Source organism: Dama dama, chromosome 20 (genome assembly GCF_033118175.1).
Source record: "Dama dama isolate Ldn47 chromosome 20, ASM3311817v1, whole genome shotgun sequence".
NCBI classification, from domain to species: Eukaryota; Metazoa; Chordata; class Mammalia; order Artiodactyla; family Cervidae; genus Dama; species Dama dama.
The window spans coordinates 65,629,792-65,653,747 of NC_083700.1; the positions used below are offsets into that span (position 1 = coordinate 65,629,792).

At 38.1% G+C, this 23,956-nt stretch overlaps 1 protein-coding gene across 3 annotated transcripts in view; it reads right to left on the minus strand.

Annotated features, from left to right (window-relative positions):
- AK5 (adenylate kinase 5) overlaps nt 1-23,956 on the minus strand; it is a 258,867-nt gene that overhangs the window by 221,272 nt on the left and 13,639 nt on the right. For all 3 annotated transcript variants that reach the window (XM_061121597.1, XM_061121596.1, XM_061121595.1), the window contains exons 4-5: nt 21,948-22,117; nt 21,735-21,848 (exon numbers count right to left, since the gene is read on the minus strand). In XM_061121597.1, coding sequence (XP_060977580.1) covers nt 21,735-21,848; nt 21,948-22,117 — 284 coding nt within the window. The remainder of the gene's footprint in view (nt 1-21,734; nt 21,849-21,947; nt 22,118-23,956) is intronic.

The window sequence follows — 23,956 nt, forward strand, 5'->3', positions numbered from 1 at the left end:
AAAGCATTTCTTGGAAGAAAATGAAATTCAAGAGTATATTAAATACTAACTGATATGGGAATAAAAAGTAGATAAGAAATTATGTGATACTTCCATTAATACTCCATTTCCCGACTTACAGAGTGGAGAATAGGCTAAAAATTCACCACAGAATGCCTTTATTGAAGATTTCCATTTAGTTTAAGGAAATAAATTTTTTTCCCCTTAAACTTTGGTGTCAGTCCAAAGAAAAAACTGGTATCTTTTTCTCAGGTGTAAGTTATCTTGATTCGTGTGACTTGAAAGAATCTAACACTTCAAAAGAAGATACATGCTGATTATAGTTCTTTCATACTTATCTATGTTGATTGCTCAGCATTGACTTAAATACAAAGATTGCCTCCTAGGAAATTCAGAAAAGACTATGGGGGTGGGGGGTGGGGGGGTGATGGGTTTACCCTTTATTCCTTAGATATTAGATTATCTCTCTGCTTAGCTTATCTTAGAGTAACTCTTCTCATTCATATTGATAATGATGAAAAATACTTAAATCCTCAGACAACATTTGAGGCATTAAGTAAGACTCTGACTCTAGTCAGAATTTGAGAATGTATCTTTAGAAGATCTTGTTTTTAAGATTTTCTTGAACATCCTAAGTATGAGAACCACCATGGAAGATTTCTTCATTTTTCCAGCCATTCAACTTAGCAGCAGCAGCAGCAGCAACCTGTGTTTATTAACTGTTTAAATATGTGCCTACAGTGGTTAAACTAGATCGCTCTTCTTTCATTCATTTCTTTTTAAAAAAAATCTTATAAGCAGAGTTCTAGCACAACTTGGAAACACATTTATAGATGGTCACTTCAACATTTATTGAGCATCTACTATGAGCCAACTACCATACCGGATGAAAGAGATGCAAAGCGGGCAAGACATGGTCCCTGCCCACAAGGATCTCCCAATGAAATGTGGGAGCAACCACATAAAATATTGTTTCAATACAATGAAAATTCTGCTATTTGGAATACAGTTCCGAAATGGAATCCAGGGCAGGGTACGATAGAGGCAAACAGCAGGGCCTGGAGTTGTAACCACTACATAACTGAAAGGGCTGTCTTCTTTCCCCAGAAAATTTTCAGGGCTCTGCTCTACCTGGAGAAATTGTGTAGGGGGCAGGCAGAAACAATGAAAAGTTATTATATTCTCATCTATGTTTGGTAAGCAAAAGTGGATCCATGAGAAACCCTGCTGATAAAATCAAATTATTCTTCTATCACTCACTCATTCACTTAGTCAGATGTTGTTTAATACTACCAAGCACCAGAAGTATAATACTTGCATTTTGTGTTAATAGTGTTGCTCATAATCTGGCCTCCAGCTCTATATTCCTCTGATGTAACAGAATGTGATAAACTCAAGGTTTATTTTAGAAGTTGATGGCCTGGTAGCCATGGTCACATGGAGAGATTACCCAGGGAAATGACCAGCACTATATGTGAAATCAGGAGTCTTTCTGACAACCAGGAGCAGTCTCTGTAGGTTCCCCAGCCCGTCCCTTGCTCCTTTAAAAACAATTCCACTTCCTTAAGGTGGGTAATGGTTTTGTTTTTTTCCTATAAAGATCTAATACATGGCTTGGTAGATTCAGTGTTCTAGAACATCAGGAATGGGAATTCAAAGTGTTATAATCTCCAGTCTGTACACTACTGATTTGGGCCATCTGGAGGCTCTCTATCTGGAACAGGCAGAGGGTCATCACTGCTAATGGTCACAGCCCTCTGCCTTCAGCTTCGACATCTTTCTCAATGTTACAGGCCAGGGAGTCATTAACATTTGAATATAGTACACCAGATGAAATATTTCTGTCACTACTGATTTATATACATTAGTGAGGTGGTTCCATAAGTCACACATAAAAATTAGCTTCAATCTCATTCAATAGTCATAATGTGTAACACACACACAAACATACAGTTAACTGGCTTTTCAATGCTAAGTAGTGGCAGAGAGAAGGTTTTTTAAAAATTAAAAAAAAAAAAAAATTAAAATCAAGGAAGGTTTTCCCCCCCAAATTGTTGATTTCCATTTTTAATGTTTTCCTCAGTGGTTTCAACAGGCTAATCGTTAACTTTTTCATTAGTAAATGAGTACTTTTCCAAGGCTCTCCAGACAGCAGCTATTGTAACAATGGGTCTTTTCAAATTGTTCTGGTGCCACTGAGTTGAAACCAGACTTTTGAGTCTTTTTTGGCCACAGCGGCAGCTGCCTTCATCCTGGCCTTTCCGCTCTAACAGGGAGCCAGAGCACTGAAATATAGTAACTCTTAACAGGATATTTTTAGATTATTCATTTAGTGCTTTGAAATGTATGAGTGATTTGGGAAGAAGCAAAGCTGAGCTGGAAACTCTTTCCAAATATTTCTCTCCTTCCTTTGTATCTATCTATGTATTTATCTATCATCTATCCGTCCCCTTGTATGCATACACATACATACACATGGGTACATCTTTTCTTTTAGTCACTCAGTCATGTCCAACTCTTTGCATCCCCATGGACGGCAACCCACCGGGCTTCTCTGTCCATGGAATTCTCCAGGCAAGAATACTGGAGTGGATAGCCATTCCCTTCTCCAGAGGATCTTCCTGACCCAGGGATTGAACCCAGGTCTCCACTGCACAGGTGGATTCTTTACCATCTAAGCCACCAGGGGAGCTATACACATGTGTACATACACAACGCTAAATGAATAATATATAGTAGAAGAGTATATATTAAAATCCATAGTTGGGTGAATTTTCAGAAGGCTTATTATTACATTTTAATAGAAGCAAAAAACCATGGATATGAAAAGGTCCACCAGAGAGACTTTAAACTATTATCCATTTTATTATCACTTACTCATTTACTCATTCAGTAACTACTGAGTGTTCCGTGTGTACAAAAATAATATTAAAGAATTTCTAAAAATTTCTAGACAAGGAGAATCAATGGTTGGCTCTAACAACTTGCTTTAATGCTTAACAGTTAGTACTTTTACAGAGTTTTTCCTCATATGAAAAAAAAAGAGGCTTTCCTCATATGTAATTCCAAATTATTCTCTTAAATATAAACTCATTTACTCGGCAGAGAAGAACCAGAAAATATGCTATTTATAAGACTCTTAGATATGTTTTAAAAACAGTTATAAGGAAATAACTATGAGGACAAACAATGATTTCGAAATAAACATGACAGAACTAGTGAAACTAAATGTGCTTTCTCCTTCAAAATAGATCCTTTGGGAAATTAAAAAGTCATTTTAACATCTTGTCCCCTGATCAAAACATCTTTGGGACTGCCTTTTGGATCTAAGTCCAAAAAAGGTTCTTTTGGGGAGTGAAACTCAGTCCCTTGAGACTAGGCTTGACCTTTTTAATTGCTCAGGGAGACAGTATAGTTGGGTGGGAAGAACACTGGACATAGGAGTGTGGGTTGCTTATTCTAGCTTAGGAGCTGCTCTGGTTTTCACATTAACTAGATCTGTGAAAGACAGTCAGTCACTTAACCTCCATGAGCCTCAATTTTCTTATTTATTAATTGGGATCAATAGCTACCAAGTTCTATGGTTCAAAGATTTTTTAAAAGGCTTTTTAAAAAAATGCTAAGAATTTCCATGTAGTGTGCCTTCACCGCCAGTTGATTGAGAAAGTGCTTATTTTGCCTCCTTTTGTTTGTCTATGGAATGACTCAGCAACCCCTAGAGGCGGGGACCACCATTTATGATATGCAGGATAAAGTAGCCTCTAAAATTGTACTCCTATGAACCTATGTACCCATGGAGCGTATTATTTAAAGAATGAATGGGGAGATTTTTCTTTTTGGCTATGATTCATACACACACACACACACAGACACACACACACACACACAAAAGAAAAAACTGAATGAGGTGTTACTGACCACATTAGAAAATTAGTCACTACCACTTTTTTGATGTAAACACACACGTATTATTCTCTCTCTTATCCACTTTTACACATTAGTACCAATGACTATGTATTTGAAAAGAGATATTCTTCCAAGTCAATTTTTAATAAGGAACCATCATAGGAAGTTAAACAAGAAGCCAAAGGTGGCTCACCCCATTTTTATAATACATAAAAATTTGCTGCTAATACATAGAACTACAGATGATCTGTACATTGACCTTGTATTCTGTGACCTTGCTAAATCTATTAGTTTTGGTAGTCATTTTGCAGAATCCTTAGGATTTTCTCTGTAAATAATCATGTCACACACAGGACAAATTTACTTATTCCTTTCTTATATTTATGCTTTAATTTATTTATCTTGTCTTAGATATTATTATAGCCTCCAGTACAAAGTTTAATAGAAATGGTAAGAGTAGATATCTCTGTAATTCCCAATTTTAGGGAGAAATTCAATATTTCATCATTAAGTATGATATTAGCTATTGGTTTTTTCATAGATGCCTCTTACCATATCAAAAGAGTTCCTCCCTTCTAGTCCCAATTTGCTGAGTTTTCCATGAACCAATGTGGAATGTTGTCAAAGGATTTGTCTGCCATTGTGGCCAAAGAACATACTCTATAAGATTTCACTGGAGAAGGGTACAGCAACCCACTCCAGTATTCTTGCCTGGAGAATCCCACGGACAAAGGAGCCTGACGGGTGCAGTCCACAGGTCTCAAAGAGTCAGACATAACTCAAGTGACTGAGCATGCATGTATAAGATTTCAAGCTTTTAAAATTTAAGGCTGTGTATGGCCTTGTGTTTGGTTTATCTTCATGAAAGTCCTTTCTGCACTTGAAAACAGTCTACTGTGCAGTTGCTGGATACTGTATACCAGTTATGCTTACTGTTCCTCAGATCTTCTAGGACTTTACTGATGTTTCATCTTGTTTTTATGTGAAATAAGGAGAAAAGATTGTTAAAATTACTATGGATGTGAATGTGTCTGTTTCTCTCCTTATTTCTGTCAATTGTTTGAATCACATATTTTGAAACAATTTTTATTAGATATATACATGTTATAATTTTCTTGTCTTTTTTATGAATTGCCCTTCTGTCACCATGAAGTTCCTCTCTATTTCTGTTAATAGTTTCTGTCTTGGAGTCTACTTTACCTAATACCAATAAAGTCATTCTGGATTTCTTATATTTAGTATTTTCAGGGCATACCTTTTTCTGTCCTTTATTTTCAACCTATCTGTCCCTTATCTTTAAAAAGCCACTATTTTTAAAACAGAAGTATATTTGTGTTAGTCACTCAGTCTGATTCTTTGCAACCCCATGAACTGTAGCCTGCCAGGTTCCTCTGTCCATGGAATTCTCCAGGCAAGACTACTGGAGTGGGTTGCCATTCCCTTCTCCAGCAAACCTTCCTGACCCAGGGATTGAAATCTGATCTCCCACATTGCAGGCAGATTTTTACCATCTGAGTCCCCAGGGAAGCCCAAACTATGTTTCTACCCAAATAATGAAAATCCCAGTTGAATCTTCCTGTAAACAACGACCCCGCTTGTTCATCCTAGAATCTCAGCTTCTCTGACATTATTTTCTTATAACATGGGGCATATTTGTGCACATGTTTACTCTACATAGAATGCAATGTGCTTAGAGTAAGTGAGGCTAAACTGGCAGGATTTGAGAGTAGTATTGTGGCCTTCCAAAATACATGATGGCCACCTTAATTTGAATTTATATTTTTGGTAATTACTGAGGAGACTCAAATTATAACTGCATCTGCATTTTCTCAAGGAACTGGCCTTTTCTATTAAAGAGATTAAGGGAATTGGGCCAGGAAATTAAGGAAATACAGGAGTTTATGCTTGAATGAATCACTGTGCAGAAAATACAAAATGTTAACACTGGGAAAGTCTTTTATCACTTATCCTTATCAAGCATTCTGGAGAACTAAAACCGCTGTGTGCTGGCATAAAGAAATGAAGATATAGTTACAGAACAATGACTATATGCAATAGTTCATTACAGGGCTGTAAGGATGACAAAAAGTAGATGTAAGACTCTCCATGAATTTGAAGTTGTGCAGTATTTTTTCCTTCTGCCTCTCTTGCTCCATTTTCCGCCATTCTCTCCCCAACTCTGGCCCTGGCTGGTTGAGTTTCTGGAGTCAATCAATGGGTTCTGTTGTGTGGCTTCCGGTTGATTTTGAGCTGTGGTCAACATCAGCAGGAGACCAGAGGAAGGGAGAGGAGGAAATTCTGGATATCTACACCCTTACTTCTAGTCCTCTGAGGTCATCAAAGGCTGGCTACCCCTTTCTACTAAAGGTCAAGATTTCTGTAACAAAGCCTTCTTCTTGTATCTGTTTTTTTGGGGGATTCAAGGAACTTATTCCTCATACCACACTGTAAGCCTCAAGATGGTTATTGATGCACTTTGACCAACCTTGGAATACTGAACTATCCTTTGTAGTTTCTTTGTATTCTATGCACACCTTTTCAATATTTCTTTATTAAAAACTACTCTGTTTAGCCTGTTTGCATGTTCTATGTCTTTCCTGTTGGAATCTGACACAGAAATCTAATGAATTAACAGTTATTAATTTAAGGTACTATAAGTTCTATACAAATATGACAGTAAAATATTTTGCTCAACAAGATGAGAGAAGAGAGAAACTTTAAGACTTGGGATCCTAAGGGAAGGGGTCCAGGGGAGGGTGAAATTTGACAAACAGTAAAAAATGACTATCAGGGAAAGACAGATAATGAGGGCACAAGGGCAAAATGTGTTCCAGAGGTGATAAGACAAGGCAGGTTCGGCTCAGATCACATGGCCCTGGGCAGCGAATTCACAGAGACACAAGAACCCTAGGACACTAATATTGAGAACACAGCTTGTGTGAAATTCCTCTCATTGTAAGGAAATTCTCTTCCCTCAAGAAAGTATGACATTATTGAGATAACTGTGGGTATGCTCTAATTTTAGAACTTCAGTATTATTAGCAACAGCCGACTTGCTCCATAACTATGGCAACATGCTGTGGCTGAGAACCTTTGCTGTGTGCTGTTAAACACTAAATCAATTTGCATTTTAGTGTGCTTAACAATCAGCTTTGCAAAAGATTTTTAACTTGTTAATTTGCAGATTCTTGGGTTCCACCCACAAGAAATTCTAATTCGGTAATTCTGTGAAGTGACTTGAACAATGCACTTTGTTTTTTTTTTTTTTTTGACAAGGCACATACCTGATTCTGACACAAACCATACAGGGAGAAACAAGTTTGTGGACAATAACTGCCATTAAAGGCTTTCATCCAGAAGAGTGAAATGATGACAGTGGTCATTTAGAAATATTAATCTGGCCACAGGACACAGGACAGACTGGATGCAGAGAGAATAAGGACGAGAAAGGTGGGAAAGAGAAGACAACAGCTGGAAGTGAGCATGAGGCATGAAAAGACCTGAAAGAAAGGAAATGAAGGGAAGAGACAGAATGAGCGAAGAGAAGAATGACCAGGACTTCACTGACTTTCATGGTGTAGTGGTTCAGCACAGGCCGGCAAGTTTTTTTGACACTTTCTTTTTTTAAAAAATGTTGTTGTTTAGTCGCTAAGTCACACACAATTCTTTTGTGACCCTGTGAACTGTAGCCTGCCAGACTCTTCTGTTCATGGGATTTCCCAGGCAAGAATACTGGAGTGGGTTGCCATTTCCTTCTCCAGGGGATCTTCCCAACCCAGGGACTGAGCCAACGTCTCCAGCATTGGCAGTCGGATTCTTTACCACTGTGCCACCTGGGAAGCCCATTTAAAAAAAATAGTCGGTTCTAATTTCCTGCTTCTTAAATATGGGCCAGACTTAGTGATTCATTTCTAAAACATAGAAAGTGATAGATGTGAGGCATGACCTTTGAAGCCAGGTTAGAAAACGTGACAGGGCTTCCTCTGGCTCTCTTGGGTGACATGCCTTTGGAACCCAGAGCTGCTGTGAAGTCCAGTCACCCTGAGATCTCCATGTGATGGAATACAAAAAGATGCTTGAGGAACTCCAGCTGTTCCAGACCCCAGTTATCTGAGTTCTCTTCCCAAACCAAGTATCAGACACGTTAGTAAAGAATTCCAACCACCATTTAAATGCAACGACCCAAGAGATTTTGAGTGAAAAGCAACCAACTGAGCAGTTTTTGATTTCCTGATCCATAGAAAGCACGCAAAATTATAAATGTTGTTGGTTTAAGCCGCTAAGTATTGGGTGATTTGTTATGCAGAACAGTACCTAATTTACACAGCAAAGTCAACAATGACATAGATTTTCTCTTTGTATAAAATTTGGAAATTGTCTTTTGACTTTAGGGAAATTATAAAAATCTCACCAGCCTTTTAACTTTAATGGTCTTTTGTAGTCACAGCGCATTGCAATAAAAATAAATGAATAATCACCGAATCATATAATCTCAATTTCAAAACCTAATTATTAAATAATTATAAGCAAGCTTCAAGTCATTTGTTCCAGGGGGAAAACATCCACATTTCCTTTAATATTTTGCATAAGAGTGCTAATGCTTAGAAAGAAAAAAACTGTGTAATTAAAATTAAATCACTCTCCTTTAGAAGCAAATCAAATTTGTCTCCCTTAGGAACAGCAAATCAAATTATGAGTCTGTCAGATCAATTCACTATGCAAGTAGGATGACAGCCTTCTGAGGACTGATTTTCTTTTATCGCTAAGCATTTTTAAAAATATATTTATCTAGTTGAGAATTTCTCATATATCCAAACTCACTCAAACTCAGTCTATTTTTAGACTCCTTTTAAATGGCAAAGGTGAAGCTAAATTACAGATCCTAGAGGAAATCACAACTAGAAAAAGAAAAACATTTTAAACTGTCGTGTGTACCTGCTCCAGCAGGTCTCACCCTCTTTTATCCCATAGTGCAATGATAAATGGGATTCACAAGAGTGGTGTCTGCTCCTGGGCCATGACTGACCCTTGGAAGCACAATTCCTGCAGTCCTTTTTCTCTCACTCAGGAAGCCTGAAGGAATGCAAATGAGTAAGACTGACATTATTATAAGGATAATCTTGGGTGATTACTTTATTTAAAATAAATATTCCCAAGCAATGGTGAAAGGTAGGGTATCTTGAGGGTGATTTAAAGTCCCCTCCACATTACCTCCTTCACTTGACCACTCACTCTACTACAACCCAAATGAAAATGCTTCAGTGTCTGTTTTTACTAAGTATCAACACTTTAACTGGGCTTCCCAGATGGTGCTAGTGGTAAAGAACCCACCTGCCAATGCATGAGACATAAGAGATGCCAGTTCGATCCCTGGGTCAGGAAGATCCCCTGGAGGAGGGCATGACAACCCACTCCAGTATACCTGCCTGGAGAATCCCATGGACAGAGGAGCCTGGCAGGCTACAGTTCACGAGCTTGCAAAGAGTTGGACATGACTGAAGTGACTTAGCACGCAGTACTTTAACTATGAACATCACACTTAAAAACAAACCATGGTGAACTGCTACTTTAAACAAGAGTTCAAATTTGCATTAAAGAAGCCATTACTTCAGTTATTCTGCTAAAGATCTCTGATGAAGCAGACATACTTCATCCCCTAGTCTCTGATTCCTCAAGCAGGATGGAAGCATCCCAGAAGATGGCTCAAGATGGTGAACTGGAGTGCAGGAAGAAAGGTTAGACAACCAGTTTAAATCGATTGTTTAAATTTGACAAGTGGGAGAAATTAAGCTTCATAAATATTTAATATATAGACTGACAGTGTGACTCCCACTAAGTCAGATGGCCATATGTCGCCTATGGAGGGATTATATGTCTTTGTGAGGGGTGTGTGTGTGTGTGTGTGTGTGTGAGAGAGAGAGAGACAAAACAACAATTAAAAGCAGTCACAACTGAGGCGAGGGAATAACCATGAGGAGGATCGTGGCACTATGAGGCACAGACGCCAGTGCCTTCTAAGGGCCAGGATGGTGATGCAGAGGCAAGCTACCTGCTGGGGTGGGAGTCGGGACTGCTATGAACTGAGAAGTGCCCGCTTTGTCTCGTGCCAGCAGAGCTACCTAGATATAGGAATATGGACTGGGAGCTACAAACCTCCACGTTTTCAGACAAGGCAGAAGCAAGCTTTTCAATATGCAATCTTCCAATTTTAGAATTTGATGCACTTAAAAAAAATTGTGTGAAGCCCTTGATTCAGCCTGAGCAATTTCGGTTTGTGGTCTCAAGTTGACAGAAAGCTAATGGTTTTGAATATCTGTATCCCCTCCCTAGGAATCTTAACTCTGACTTCACTTGCAGTGGCTTCGGGCAAGTTACTTAACTTGTCTGAACTTCAGTTTCCTTACCTTCCATAACACTAATATTTATTTTCCAACCAACAAACATCTAATGGAACTTGATATACTACAGGCATGTGCTAACTTAGGGCAGGGATGGGGGTCATGGGGTGACAGTGGTAAGAAAGGAAGAAGAATGGAAGGAGGTTTACAGCGTAAATGAGACAAAGAACGGAATAGACTCCTGTCTGTGGGGAGAGACAGACAGATATACATACAAAAGCAAACATTAATTCCATAAAGATCAGTTGAGCACTAAGAAGAATTGGTTAGAAAAAAGGTAGCACGTTCATAATAGTAGCAAAATTAAAGCTAACAAAAAATGTATAAGACTTTTCTATGGAAAACTTTAACACTTTACCTATTGAAGAACATGAAACAAGACTTGAATGAATGGAGTGATAAGGCAATGTTCATAGATGAGAATATAGCTCTCCAAACATTAGTCTCTATATAACATAATCTATGTTGAAATTCAAATAAAAATCTCTACAGTTTTTAACGAGGCTGACAAGTTGATTCTAAAATCCATAAAGAAAAATAAATGGATAAGTGTAGCCAACTTAGAACAGAAGAAGGATGTCCTCCAAGCATGAGGGTATAATTTAGAGTTCCTATAATTGAACTGAGGTCTCCTGTGCTGCGGGCAGAGTCTTTACCATATGAGCCACAGGGGAAGCTCCAACTGAAATCATGATATTGATGCAGCAATACCTTAACAGACAAAACAAATGAGGAGAGAAGCCATGTAGCAGACCCAAGTCTACACAGGAAGAAATCATTTCAGTAAGAAAAAGATGCACTAGTCAGCACATGATTTTTGGAACACTGGATATATTTTTTATTTTCATTTAAAACATAAAATAAAATTCTATCTCTACTCACACTATATACAACAATTAATGCAGATAGAATAAATACTTGGACCTTCTAAACAAAACTAAATATAGCTAGAAAAATATAGAATATTTTTGAGACTATAGGGAATGCTTTCTTAAGATCTAAATGCAAAAGCCAAAAGGAAAATAATAACAAATTTACCATATTAAAATGTAAAACTTCCATAGGACAAAAGATAGGACATGATTCTGTATATTTTTTAATCATGATTCAGAAAAAGTGGAGGAAAATATGATCAAGATATATAACAAAGAATTAGTGTCATGAAAGTCCAAATCACTAGTTAAAAGCTCAAGTAATCCAAAGGACCAAGGTCATGTTTAGACAATTCTAAAAAGAGGAGATGTATATGGTCAATAAATACAGTTTTTCAGATTTTCTAGTTCACTAGTGGTTGGGAGAATACAAATTAAAACAGCAATATAGAAACATTTCTAATCTATCAACTAACCTAAAATAAAATTTGAAACTAAGTATTGGTGAGATCAAGGAAATAGGAAAGACGTAATCATAAATTTATATAATCAAATTTTAATAATATATTAACAAAAATTAAAATATAGATTTAAAGCCACACACACACACACACACACACACACACACACACACACACACACACACACACAGACTTCCCTCTGCCCTAGAAAACCCATTTCTAGAACTATTCCTGAGAGATCTTTTTGAGATATGCAAAGGAAAATGTTTGTAAGAATGCTGATCACAGTGCTCTTGGTAACAGCAGTAATTATAAAAGCAACCAGAAATTCCACTACTAAGATATGATATATTTATAGAATATAACATCATTAAACAGTTATAAGAGTGAGCTTGATCTATATGTACCAAAACAGATCTCAAAGACAGAACGCATGAGGAAAAATAGCAAGTTATACGATGATATAAACAGCACTGGGGAAATTGCAGGAGCAGGTCACTGCAAGAATAGAAAGCAGTCCAGCGTGGTGTGGAAAGTGCATGTACATACATAAAATTGGAGAATTAGCTGGGGTCAAAGAGTTGAATATATTCTTAATTACTGTCATTAAAAAAAATAGATTTAGTGTAAATGGTCCACCTTCATTTTCAATAATAGCACCCCAGAATTCTTGGTTTCAGCTTTACTGTGTGGTTAATGAATCCTCAGTAGAGAAATCAAGTTCTTTTCCTCCCCACTGCTAGCTCATGGAATATGAAATTCTATAACCTTTAAAAATCACCTTGCGTTGGTTCTGAATGTGGACTCTAAACTGTCTATTGAAATCTTGGCTATGCAGTGAGTTTGGTTGGTGATGAAAAGATCTGAGATTTCCCATTCCTGCCTATCTTGATTCCTTTCCCCTCTCCAGTCTGTTATCTCTTTCCAACAATCAGGCCAAAGGTAAGCAGAGTTATCTCAAATTGGAAGGAACTAGCGTAAAATGCAAGGAGAACCTGGGCTACACCATGGCGACAAGGAGAGTCTCCATTTCCTGCTTCAAACGGCAGGTCTGAGGGCTGGACGAGGGCAGGCAATGTGGGCTGAGGAGGGAGAGCAGGAAGGAGAGATGGGGCCACATATGTCGTTTGTGACGGAAAGTGCTGGCTGTCTCTCAAACCTGTTTTCCCTGCTTCCATAATAACAGCTCTGAAGCCAGGCCCATGACTGACCATGTGACTCCATGTCCCAACCTTCCTTGCAGTTAGGATGTAGCCACGTGATCGAAGTTCTCATCCACGGACGGTGAGAAGTGGTGGTGTGCTGCCTAGGGGTCTGGGACATAAGCAGTTGAACACGGACCTCTCCACTCTACTGCCTCTTTCAACCATCTGTAAGTAACCGTGGCAGTGACCTAGTGACCTAGCTTTCACCACACAGTTGTCAACCATGTCCCAGTGCAGTAGTTAAAAAAGCATGCTCTCGAGACCCATGGGGATTGCTGAGGCCCTTTTAGGGGAGAATACAGGTCAAAACTATTCTCATACTAATGCTGAGAAACCGTGTGCCTTTTTACTTTCATTCTCCAACAAATGTACAGGAGTTTCCCAGTGGCTACAGGAAGTGTGTTATCATAGCAGTGGGACTGCAAAAGCAGATATAAGAACCCAGCTCTCTTTTATCAAGCTACAATTTTAAGAGATTTTCAGAAATGGAAAGCAATGCTTCTCATATCACTATTTTTTTTGTAATTTTGGAAAATATGATTATTTTTCACAAAAATGTGTTATCTCTGTTAACCTGCATGGATTTATTGTTATTTTTAAATGGCTTAATATTTAAAGATTTCAGTTTTAATTTCTCAAATGCTAAATATCAACAGATATAGTCCATGTAAATGAAAGCTTTTTGAATTTGGTAATAATTTTTAAAAGTGTTAAAGGGTCTTAATCAAACCAAAACAAACCAAAACAAATAAAAAAATGAGAACCACTGCTTTAGGGGCTGGAGGAGTAATAACTTGGAAAAAACCTGCATCTGTGAATGAATGTGAAGAATAAAGCTGTGAATGAAAGAAGACCCTCTTTCACGGAAAGGCTGTCACATACAAGAGAAATAAGGTTGTATTGTGCCATCATGTCTTTTAATTATAGCAAATACAGAAATAGAAAGATGAGTGGGACACTATCAAAAACTAAAATATATGGAATTGGTTTTCTTGGTCAGTAAAGGCACAGATATTTTAGACTGGAAGTTGATGACCCTTGTGATGCCATTGCAAAATAATTGGAGTCACTACTGTGATAACTTCAAAGGCAGACCATGTTCCTATGGAGCCCACGGCTAGAGAAAATGCTAAAAAGAGCTAGAATGTTAGTGTGTGTTCACTGTTCTCTGTTGAGTTTCACAACATATAAATAGAAATAGATAAGCCTAAGAAAGTACTGACTGTACAGAGCTTCTCCATCTTCGGCTGCAAAGAATATAATCAATCTGATTTTGGTACTGACCATCTGGTGACATCCATGTGTAGAACTATCTCTTGTGTTGTTGGAAGAGGGTGTTTGCTAAGACCAGTCAGCAAAAACAAGACCAGGAGCTGACTGTGGCTCAAATCATGAACTCCTTATTGCAAAATTCAGACTGAAATTGGACAAAGTAGGAAAAACCACTAGACCATTCAGGCATGACCTAAATCAAATGCCTTATGATTATACAGTGGAAGTGAGAAATAGATTCAAGGGATGAGATCTGATAGATAGAGTGCCTGAAGAACTATGGACGGAGGTTTATAACATTGTACAGGAGGTGGTAATCAAAATCATCCCCAAGAAGAATGCAAAAAGGCAAAATGGTTGTCTGAAATGGTTGTCTCAGCTTACAAATAGCTGAGAAAAGGAGAGAAGTAAAAGGTAAAGGAGAAAATGAAAGAGATATCCATCTAAATTCAGAGGCTTCCCAAGTGATCAGTGGAAAGAAATAGAGGAAATCAATAGAATGAGAAAGACTAGAGATCTCTTCAAGAAAATTAGAGATACCAAGGGAACATTTCATGCAAAGATGGGCACAGTAAAGGGCAGAAATGGTATGGACCTAACAGAAGCAGAAGATATTAAAAAGAAGTGGCAAGAATACATAGAAGAACTCTACAAAAAAGATCTTAATGACCCAGATAACCATGATGGTGTGATCACCCACCTAGAGCCAGACATCCTGGAATGCAGTCAGGTGGGCCTTAGGAAGCATCACTACGAACAAAGCTAGTGGAAGTGATGGAATGCCAGTTGAGCTATTTCAAATCCTAAAAGATGATGCTGTGAAAGTGCTGAACTCAATATGCTAACAAATTTGGAAAACTCAGCAGTGGACACGGGAATAGAAAAGGTCAGTTTTCATTCCAATCCCAAAGAAAGGCAATGCCAAAGAATGTTCAAACTATTGCACCATAGAACTCATTTCACACGCTAGCAAAATAATGCTGAAAATTCTCCAAGTTAGGCTTCAACAGTACTTAAATCGAGAACTTCCAGAAATTCAAGCTGGATTTAAAAAGGCAGAGGAACCAGAGATAAAATTGACAACATCCGTTGGATCAGAGAAAAAGCAACAGAATTCCAGAAAAACATCAACTTCTGCTTTGCTATGACGTTAAAACCTTTGACTGTGTGGGTCACAAAAAACTGGAAAATTCTTCAAGAGACTGAAATATCAGACCACCTTATCTGCCTCCTGTATGCAGGTCAAGAAGCAACACTTAGAACTGGACATGGAACAACAGACTGGTTCCAAATTGGGAAAGGAGTATGATGTATACTATCACCTGGCTTATTTAACTTATATGCAGAATACATCATATGAAATGCTGGGCTGGATGAAGCACAAGCTGGAATCAAGATTGCTGGGAGAAATATCAATAACCTCACATATGCAGATGACACCACCCTATGGCAGAAAGTGAAGAGGAACTAAAGAGCCTCTTGATGAAAGTGAAAGAGGAGAGTTTAAAAGCTGGCTTAAAACTCACCATTCAAAAAACAAAGATCATGGCATCTGGTCCCATCTTTTCACAGCAAATAGATGGGGAAACAATGGTAACAGTGAGAGACTTTATTTTCTTGGGTTCTAGAATCACTGCATATGGTAACTGCAGCCGTGAAATTAAAAGACGCTTGCTCCTTGGAAGAAAAGCTATGAGAAAGCATATTAAAAGCATTTTAAAAAGAAGAGACAATACTTTGCTGACAAAGGTCTATCTAGTCAAAGCTATGGTTTTCCCAGTAGTCATGTATGGATGTGAGAGTTGGACCATAAAAAAACTGAGTGCCAAAGAATTGATGCTTTTGAACCATGGTACTGGAGAAGGCAACAGAGAGTTGTTTGAGATTCCCTTGGACAGCAAGGAGATCAAACCAGTCAATCCTAAAGGAAATCAATCTGAATATTCATTGGAAGGACTGATGCTGAAGCTCCAATACTTTGACCACCTAATTTAAAGAGTTGACTGATTGGAAAAGAGTCTGATGCTGGGAAATATTGAAGGCAGTAGGAGAAGGGATGACAGAGGATGAGATGGTTGGATGGCATCACTGACTCGACGGACATGAGTTTCAGCAAGCTCCAGGAGTTGGTGATGGACAGGGAAGACTGGTGTGTTGCAGTCCATGGGGTTACAAAGAGTTGGACATGACTGAGTGACTGAACTGACTGAAGAAAGTACTGACCAATTTGCAAGCAGAAAAAGAGAAAAGAAAGCATCCAGTAATTTAAGACCTCACAAGATTGAAAAAGGCAACTGCTTCCATACCACCAGACAACAGGAGACATGGCTGTTGTTGCTAAAGGACTCCCAGTAACAACGACCTCCTTCCAAAAATAGGGACCCACCCCTGAGGCAAAACAGAGACTAAGGATGTTACCTTTCTGCCCAAGCCTGTTGTTGTATATGGTCTCAAGTAACTGCCATCAAAATAAGAAAACAAACAAAGCAACTTAATATCTACATCCAGAATAAAACTTTGAATATAGTTACAGGTACATGGAACTAACCAGAAGCAAAAAGGGCAGGAACCCATCAAATTTTTGAGAAAATGGTTTTTACCAAAGCAACTATCAGCCTAGTCAAAAAAAGCTTGTGTATTTTTCACACTTAAAATAGCTCCTAAAGAGGGCATGAAGTGAAAGTGAAGTCACTCAGTCATGTCCGACTCTTTGCGACCCCATGGACGGTAGCCTACCAGGCTCTGCTGTCCATGGGATTTTCCAGGCAAGAATACTGGAGTGGGCTGCCATTTCCTTCTCCAGGGAAAGAGGGCATAGTCTCCAACAAATTATTTTGATGTGACCAGGCAGAAAATAGACAATACAGAGAACTTCTCAGAGGGCCACGGGCCTCAGAAGAGAACAGGCAAAGAGTTACTCACTGAGAGAGAACACAGTTAGTGATGGGCCAGCCCAGAAAATAACTCCACTCTCAAGGCAAGGACCCTTGGCAATCCCTGCCTCAAAGGATTTATTTGCTGTGGTTCAGCGACTACTGTTTACATTGTCCAAATTCCCTTTCCTGAGTAGGAGCCTTTATTTCACTTCTTCTGGTCTTGCTCCTCCACTGTTTATTGCTAGCAGGGAGGTTAGATAACTTGATGTTTACAGGTGACCATGATGAAGAGTCCAGTCTGGATGGAATGGAGAGAACTGAACATCAAGTAGAGATTCTTGACTTTTGGACTAGATGATGGGGATCTGGGCTGTTTTCTTTGGGGAGTGAGTGAGTACATTCTGTGTGGGAAGAAGGGAGCATGCAGACATTTGGATGGTTGGAGGGGCAAACTTGCAAAGAAGCTGATAATCAGTTCTTAAACCCTTCCACAGTCATAGAACTGGACTACATTTCCCAGGATGCCTTGCAATTACAACACATCTAAATTCTCAACAACGTCATGTGAGCAGAAGTGATGGATACCGCTTCCCAAATCTGGTTCTTCAGACCTTCACATTCCTTTCTCCTTCCATGCCAGCTGGAACCCATATGTGATGGCAACCCTGCTTTGACCATACAGACGATGACATGTCCTAGGAGTTGGCAGAACAACAACTTGGAGCAAACCTAAATGATCCCAAGGAGAAAAGCTGTTCAGCCAATCTGGACTGTTTTCATTGACATTATTCTCTATAAGAAAAAAAAAAAATACGCTTCTTTGATCACTTAAGTGTTAGGTCTTTCTGTTACAATGGTCTTACCATCACTAGTATACATAGATGATGTCAGAAATCCATCTCGTCTTATGCTCTGGACTTGGGAGGAAGTCTTGGGGGAAACTACCTGCATGTGTGTTTATTCATGCTCACACGTGCAGTAAAGAAAAAAAAAGCTGGTTAAAAATAAACTTTGAGGAGTATGATAAAATAAAAATATATACTTAGTGTTTGTCCCTGACTCCTAGCCCAGAGTTTCTAAAACACTTAGAATTTCCTGAGTAACAGCAGTGTCTTTTGTTGTTCATAATTAGCAACTGCAGACTACTCTTGAGACTAGGCTAATGAGGTGACTCAGGGCGGGGCCCTAGATAGCATTACGATGGTGGCTGGTTGGCAGAAAGACCTAACATGAGACGGAAAGGTGGAACTCTCAGCCCCACCCCCCAGTCTCTAGGAACAGGAAGGGATTTGAGACCGGCTTATAAAAACTCTCCAGCAATGACGTTTGGGGAGCTCTTGTCTTGGTGAACACATGCATGTGCCGGAAGGGTCGTGCACCCACAGCAAGGTCTCCACCACCAACCCCATGCATCGCCTTACGCATCTCTTCTGTTTGGCTGTTCCTGAGTTATGTTCTTTGTAATAAACTGGTCAATGTAAGTAAAGCATTCTCCTTATTTCTGTGGGTCAGTCCAGTGAGTTACCAAACTTGAAGAGGATGTTGTAGAAATCTCCAAATTTACAGCTGGGTGGACAGAATATAGGGGCCTCTCGGACTTTTGAATGATGTCTGAAGTGGCGGGCAGTCACGTGGGACTGAGCCTGAGCCTGTAGGGTCTGCATTGACTCTGGATATTTAGTGTCAGAGTTGAATTCAATTCTTGGCCATCTAGTTGGTGTCAGAGAATTGGAGAACTGGTGTGGAAACTTGTGACAAATTTGGTGTCAGAAATGGTACCAGAAAAAAGACACCCCAGGAGATTAAGCCTACACAGGTGTGGAGTGATAGGGGCTGACTCTAACACTTGCTCTACCTAAACACTGCAGTTTGCCTCTGTCTCTCTGACCTCCTGCAGGTTGGCGACAGTAGCACCAACCTCAGGCACCACTGGACTGCCAGCAGGAGGCAAGAGCTTGGTACAGTGCCAACCTAAGAAAGTGTTACCTTGGACTTTTCTAGCCTCAGAAGTGTGGGTGAGAACAGTAAATGCACTGCTTATCCTACAGATATCAGACCATCTTATGGAACTTGGCAACACATGTCCCCAAACTGATACTGTGACCTTTCACCCGTTGTTGTGAATGGTCATCACTCAAGCCCAGGCTCTAGAAGACATAGCTGCTGGATAGTCATGCATTTCTGCCCCTTCCCCACCACCTGCCCTGCTGCAAGCAACACTAGGAAGAATTTCAGTGTTCTGTGACATCACTTTAGGTTTCTGTGCCTGAACTAGGCCCAAGATGGGGATAGCAGACATATGTTAAACTGAGAAGCTGAGGTTTTGATTTACATTGGGCTGAGCTTTTTATTTTTTTTTTCAATTAAAATTTTTTTCTGGCTTTATTGAGATATAATTGTGGACAGGTTTTTTAATACCTGAAAATGATACTATCTGTCAGTATTTTAAAGTGAGCAGGAAAACTATAGGATCTGCCTGTTTAGGATCTTGTATAGGATCCAGGGAAGAAGCGAGAGACACATAGCATATTTGAAAGGCAATAGACAAAGCAAATCATGTAGTTTTCTGCTTGTAGTTGCCAAGTGCATTTTATTCAATGTATAATATGGATCAGGTTTGGGTGTGAACTCCTGCCACTTGGCTATCATGCTTCCACCATAACCATGAATCAATGGAATGGCTGGTGAGGTCCCTGTTTTCAACAGCAATATCATTTGGCAGCAATAGCAACAACAGAAATTTGATTTTTTCCTTAAGTTTTTCCCTCTTCAAGGCCAGAGCAATTAGAACTAAATCCTTAAGCTCAGTAAGCATCAGAGATTCTGGAGGGAGAAATATGATCAGGAGAGAAAAATATTCCAGGACAATACACATCCCCAAAACAGTTAATGTGAGTATTCAAAGGTGGGCTTCCCAGGGAGCTCAGTGGTAAAGATTCCACCTGCCAATGCAGGAGATGCAGGAGACACAGGTTGGGAAGATGCCCTGGAGAAAGGAATGGCAACCCACTCCAGTATTCTTGCCTGAGAAATCCCATGGACAGAGGTGCATGGTGGGCTACAGTCCATGTAGACTGAGTGACTGAGCGCGTGCGCGCACACACACACACACACACACACACCCCTTCAAAGGCAAGTTTCACGAAGATATCTTCTGGCCTTGAAACTGTCTAACTCCAGACTTCTTTTATATGAGACATAAATTGACAACTTCTTTCACTCAGTCCTCTTTGATATAATATCTGTCATATATTAAAAGCTTCTCTAAATAAGCAAAAGATAAACAACTTTGTAGAAAAATAGGCAAAGGAAAGCAGGTATTCACACAAGGAAGAAATACCAATGGTCAATAAGTATCTGAAAAACTACTTAACCTCAGTAATAACTAAAGAAATATAAATATAAAAATAAAATACTGTTTCTTACTTATCAGGGTGGCAAAATTTTTAAATATAAATTATATCTGGTTGGAAAGGGTCTGGGGAAATATATTGTTATTCACCATCAATGGGACTATAACTTGGAAAAGTCTTTTTGGAAAACAGTTGGGAAATAGCTATGAAAATTAAAACTGCATTTACATATGAGCATGGACACATATCAATGTAAAAAGTGTGTAAAAGTGCAATGTGTAGGAAATGGCTTGGAAAGATATATAATAAGCTTAATGGTATTTCTATTTCTCAGGAGAGGACAGACAGTGGAATGGAAGAAGAGTATTAATGGAAATTCGCTTTTTACACCAAGACTTAAAATTTGCTGTGTGTGTGTGTTAGTCAGTTGTGTCTGACTTTTTGAGACCCCATGGATTGTAGCCCACCAGGAACTTCCGTCCATGGAATTTTCCAGGCAAGAATACTGGAGTGGGTAGCCATTCCCTTCTCCAGGGGGTCTTCTTGACCAAACCCAGGTCTCCTGCATTGCATTCTTTACCATCTAAGCCACCAGGGAAGCCCTAATAATTGTTATTTTTGTAATTAAAATTTTTGAATGAAAAATTAGTCACACTAGCTTTTCAAAGTCAAATAGTTAAATATATAAGGAAACAAAATATTTTAATTGATTTATTTCCCTTTAAAATAGGTTGTTGAGTATTAAGCAGGCATAGTCTGCTCAAATTTAAGTAAGTTTTGGAAAACTGAACCATAAACCATACCTTGTTATAGGTAGGGTGATATTTTACATCCCTGGGCAGTACTGATCACGGTTTGATTTTTTTAAAAAAAAATTAATTAACTTATTTGGCCACACTGAATAAGTCTTAATTGCAGCACATGGGGTCCTTGATCTTGGTTTCCGCATGCAGGATCTATTTAGTTACAGAATATGGGATGCAGTTCCCTAACCAGAGATTGAAACCAGTCCTCTTGCATTGGGAATGTGGAGTCTTAGCCACTGGACCACCAGAGAAATCCCTAAACAAGGCTTGTTTTAAGCAATTAAAGATTAAAAATACAATCTTATGGAAAGTATTTTGAAATAAGGCTAGAGAGATTTTCATTTTTAAATAAAAAATCATGAACTCTATTATTAGTTATCTTTTCTTCTTGGCAGAGTCTGTCTTCAATTTTTAAGCACGTGTGCCAAAGAAATGGCCTTCTGCCAACCCAAATTTATGTCCTTGTTCATTTTCAGGCCAAATTCATTCCAAATAACAGCAAGTCTTTCAAGAAATGTATATATTTTTAATATCAAAGATTTAAACAAAAAAAACGTTATTTAAAATATAAAGAGACAGTCTTACTTGGTCCTCAAAAGATAGTGCCTGAGCGACGTCTCTCGGAAATCCATCAATAACAATGCCCACTTCATCAGGCATTTGCATCAATTTTTGTTTTATCTCTGTAATTGTTGTTTCCTTTTTTTTTTTAAGAAAAAAGATGAAAAACCACAGTTAAACTTACACTGACAACTAGTAGAAGAATCTTTGCAGAACAGAAGCAAATTATAACAGTACCTGTGGGGCCAGTTCTCCAGTTGTAATTATTTTGGCAATAAGACTCCATTTCCTATTGCTGCTGGTACTGTGGATCTTTTTCCTTAATAATTCTCCCACTGAAATGTACTGAAATCCATAACGTTCTGCGATTTTCAAACTCTGAGTACCCTTTCCACTTCCTGGACCACCTGTCATTTAAAACAAGCAAAACTGTGACCTTCTGATACAATAAGAAATCCCTTTTTATACAGCTATTGTCTTCATCTTGAGATGAAGAGTTTAGACCAGAAACCAATGTGGAAACTATTCTACTTGTTTGTGAAATTCTCAGAGCTACCTCTGAATGCAGAGAAAGTGTGGATTTTGTCAAGGAAAGGGTAGAACTGTCATGATCAATTTATTAAATGGAAGAGACCTTTTTTCCTTCACCAATTTTAGTAAACAACTAATTTTAAAAGTTGAATAATGCAACTGAAACTGCTTCCACTTTTTTCTGTGTAAGCTCTAACACTTTTATCCTCTGTAATAAAAAAAAATCTGTGAGCTATAAAAGACAATGATCAAAATGACAGAAATGTATTACACAACAATAGAGTTCAAGTGCAGTTTTGTGAAATGTAAAAATTAGTTTTAACCAAAAGCACAGCAATATTGACATGGCTTCTTTAAATTTTTCTTTGAACTGTCCAAGCATCTCTTTGTCTTATTGCCTTTAAATTCAAAAGAAGTTTGATGCAATAAATACGAAGAGTGAATGGAAGAGATTTTTAAGGTAGAACAATTTCACAGAACTCATGATAATTTTGATTTTGTGACACATTAGCATGAAATAATCAATATTTTGCAACACAGATCAATACCAATTATTGGGAACTGCTATTTATTTTTTTAAAACATAAGCACCTAAATAATTATAAAATATATGCCTCAAATTTTATTTCCAAATATTATAATATCTTAGTTAATTTATATTTTTAGACAACCTAGATTAATTGGAATCTAAAGTCTGGGTAAATTTCAAACTAATGCACATAACAATCATCCCACTCTGATTTGTTATTTGTTGGCAATTATACAAATAAAATATTTTCAAATACTTAATCATAAATTATTGAGTGTAGACAGAATATTTTTAAAATGTGCAATGAACTATTTTTGGTAATATTCACTGAAATATAATTCCAATTTGTTAAACCATATTGAAAATAAAAATTCAACAGAAAAGTGAGTTGATGGTCTCTGTATTAATTCCATTTACCAATTTTTTTGGGGGTAGAAATCACTCTACATATCATTATTTAGTACATTTAAAAAAATTCTTGTTGCAAATAACATAAGCAAAAAAAAAAATGGTGTTTGTTTTACTTTGTTTTGGATTTCGTAGGAGAATTCTGAGTGAGTCAACTTGGTTGGCCAGGGCTTATTTTCTTTAAAAAATGTTTAACATCCAGAAGTCTAAGATCAGCTAGTATACTGAGATCCTTTTCTTAACCTCAATCCCAAATACCATTCCTCGTAAAACTGGCTTTTGTCTTTTCATTGCCTCATTAAACTTAGAAATTTATTGACATTTTTGACATTCTCTTGCTAAGAAGCTCTAAATCCAATCCTCTTAGACTTACCATTAAACTACCGTTAATACTATATTAAATTCATTACTGCCAAATGAAAAGCAAGTTTCGGTCTCAAATATTCATAGCTGCTTTTGGCCTATTAAATCATGGGCAAACCATGGACTGGCTCGAAAAAAAATAAATACATGACAATGTTGTCAACTAAGTCAGACTAATTTGACCCCTGAAGAATGAAAGTTATCTTTCATAAACTACACTTTTACACCTTTCTTAATCTTATGATCTCATAAGTCATCAAATTAAGATACCACAAGTTTCACTGAATTAAAAAAAAATTCAAACATGCTAAGAAAGTTATGGCACCTTCAAGAAAAAATAGCTTTTTGTCAACTAATGGAGGCAACAGTAGACAACAAAAAATATGATTAGCATAATTGACAGAGAATAGCATTA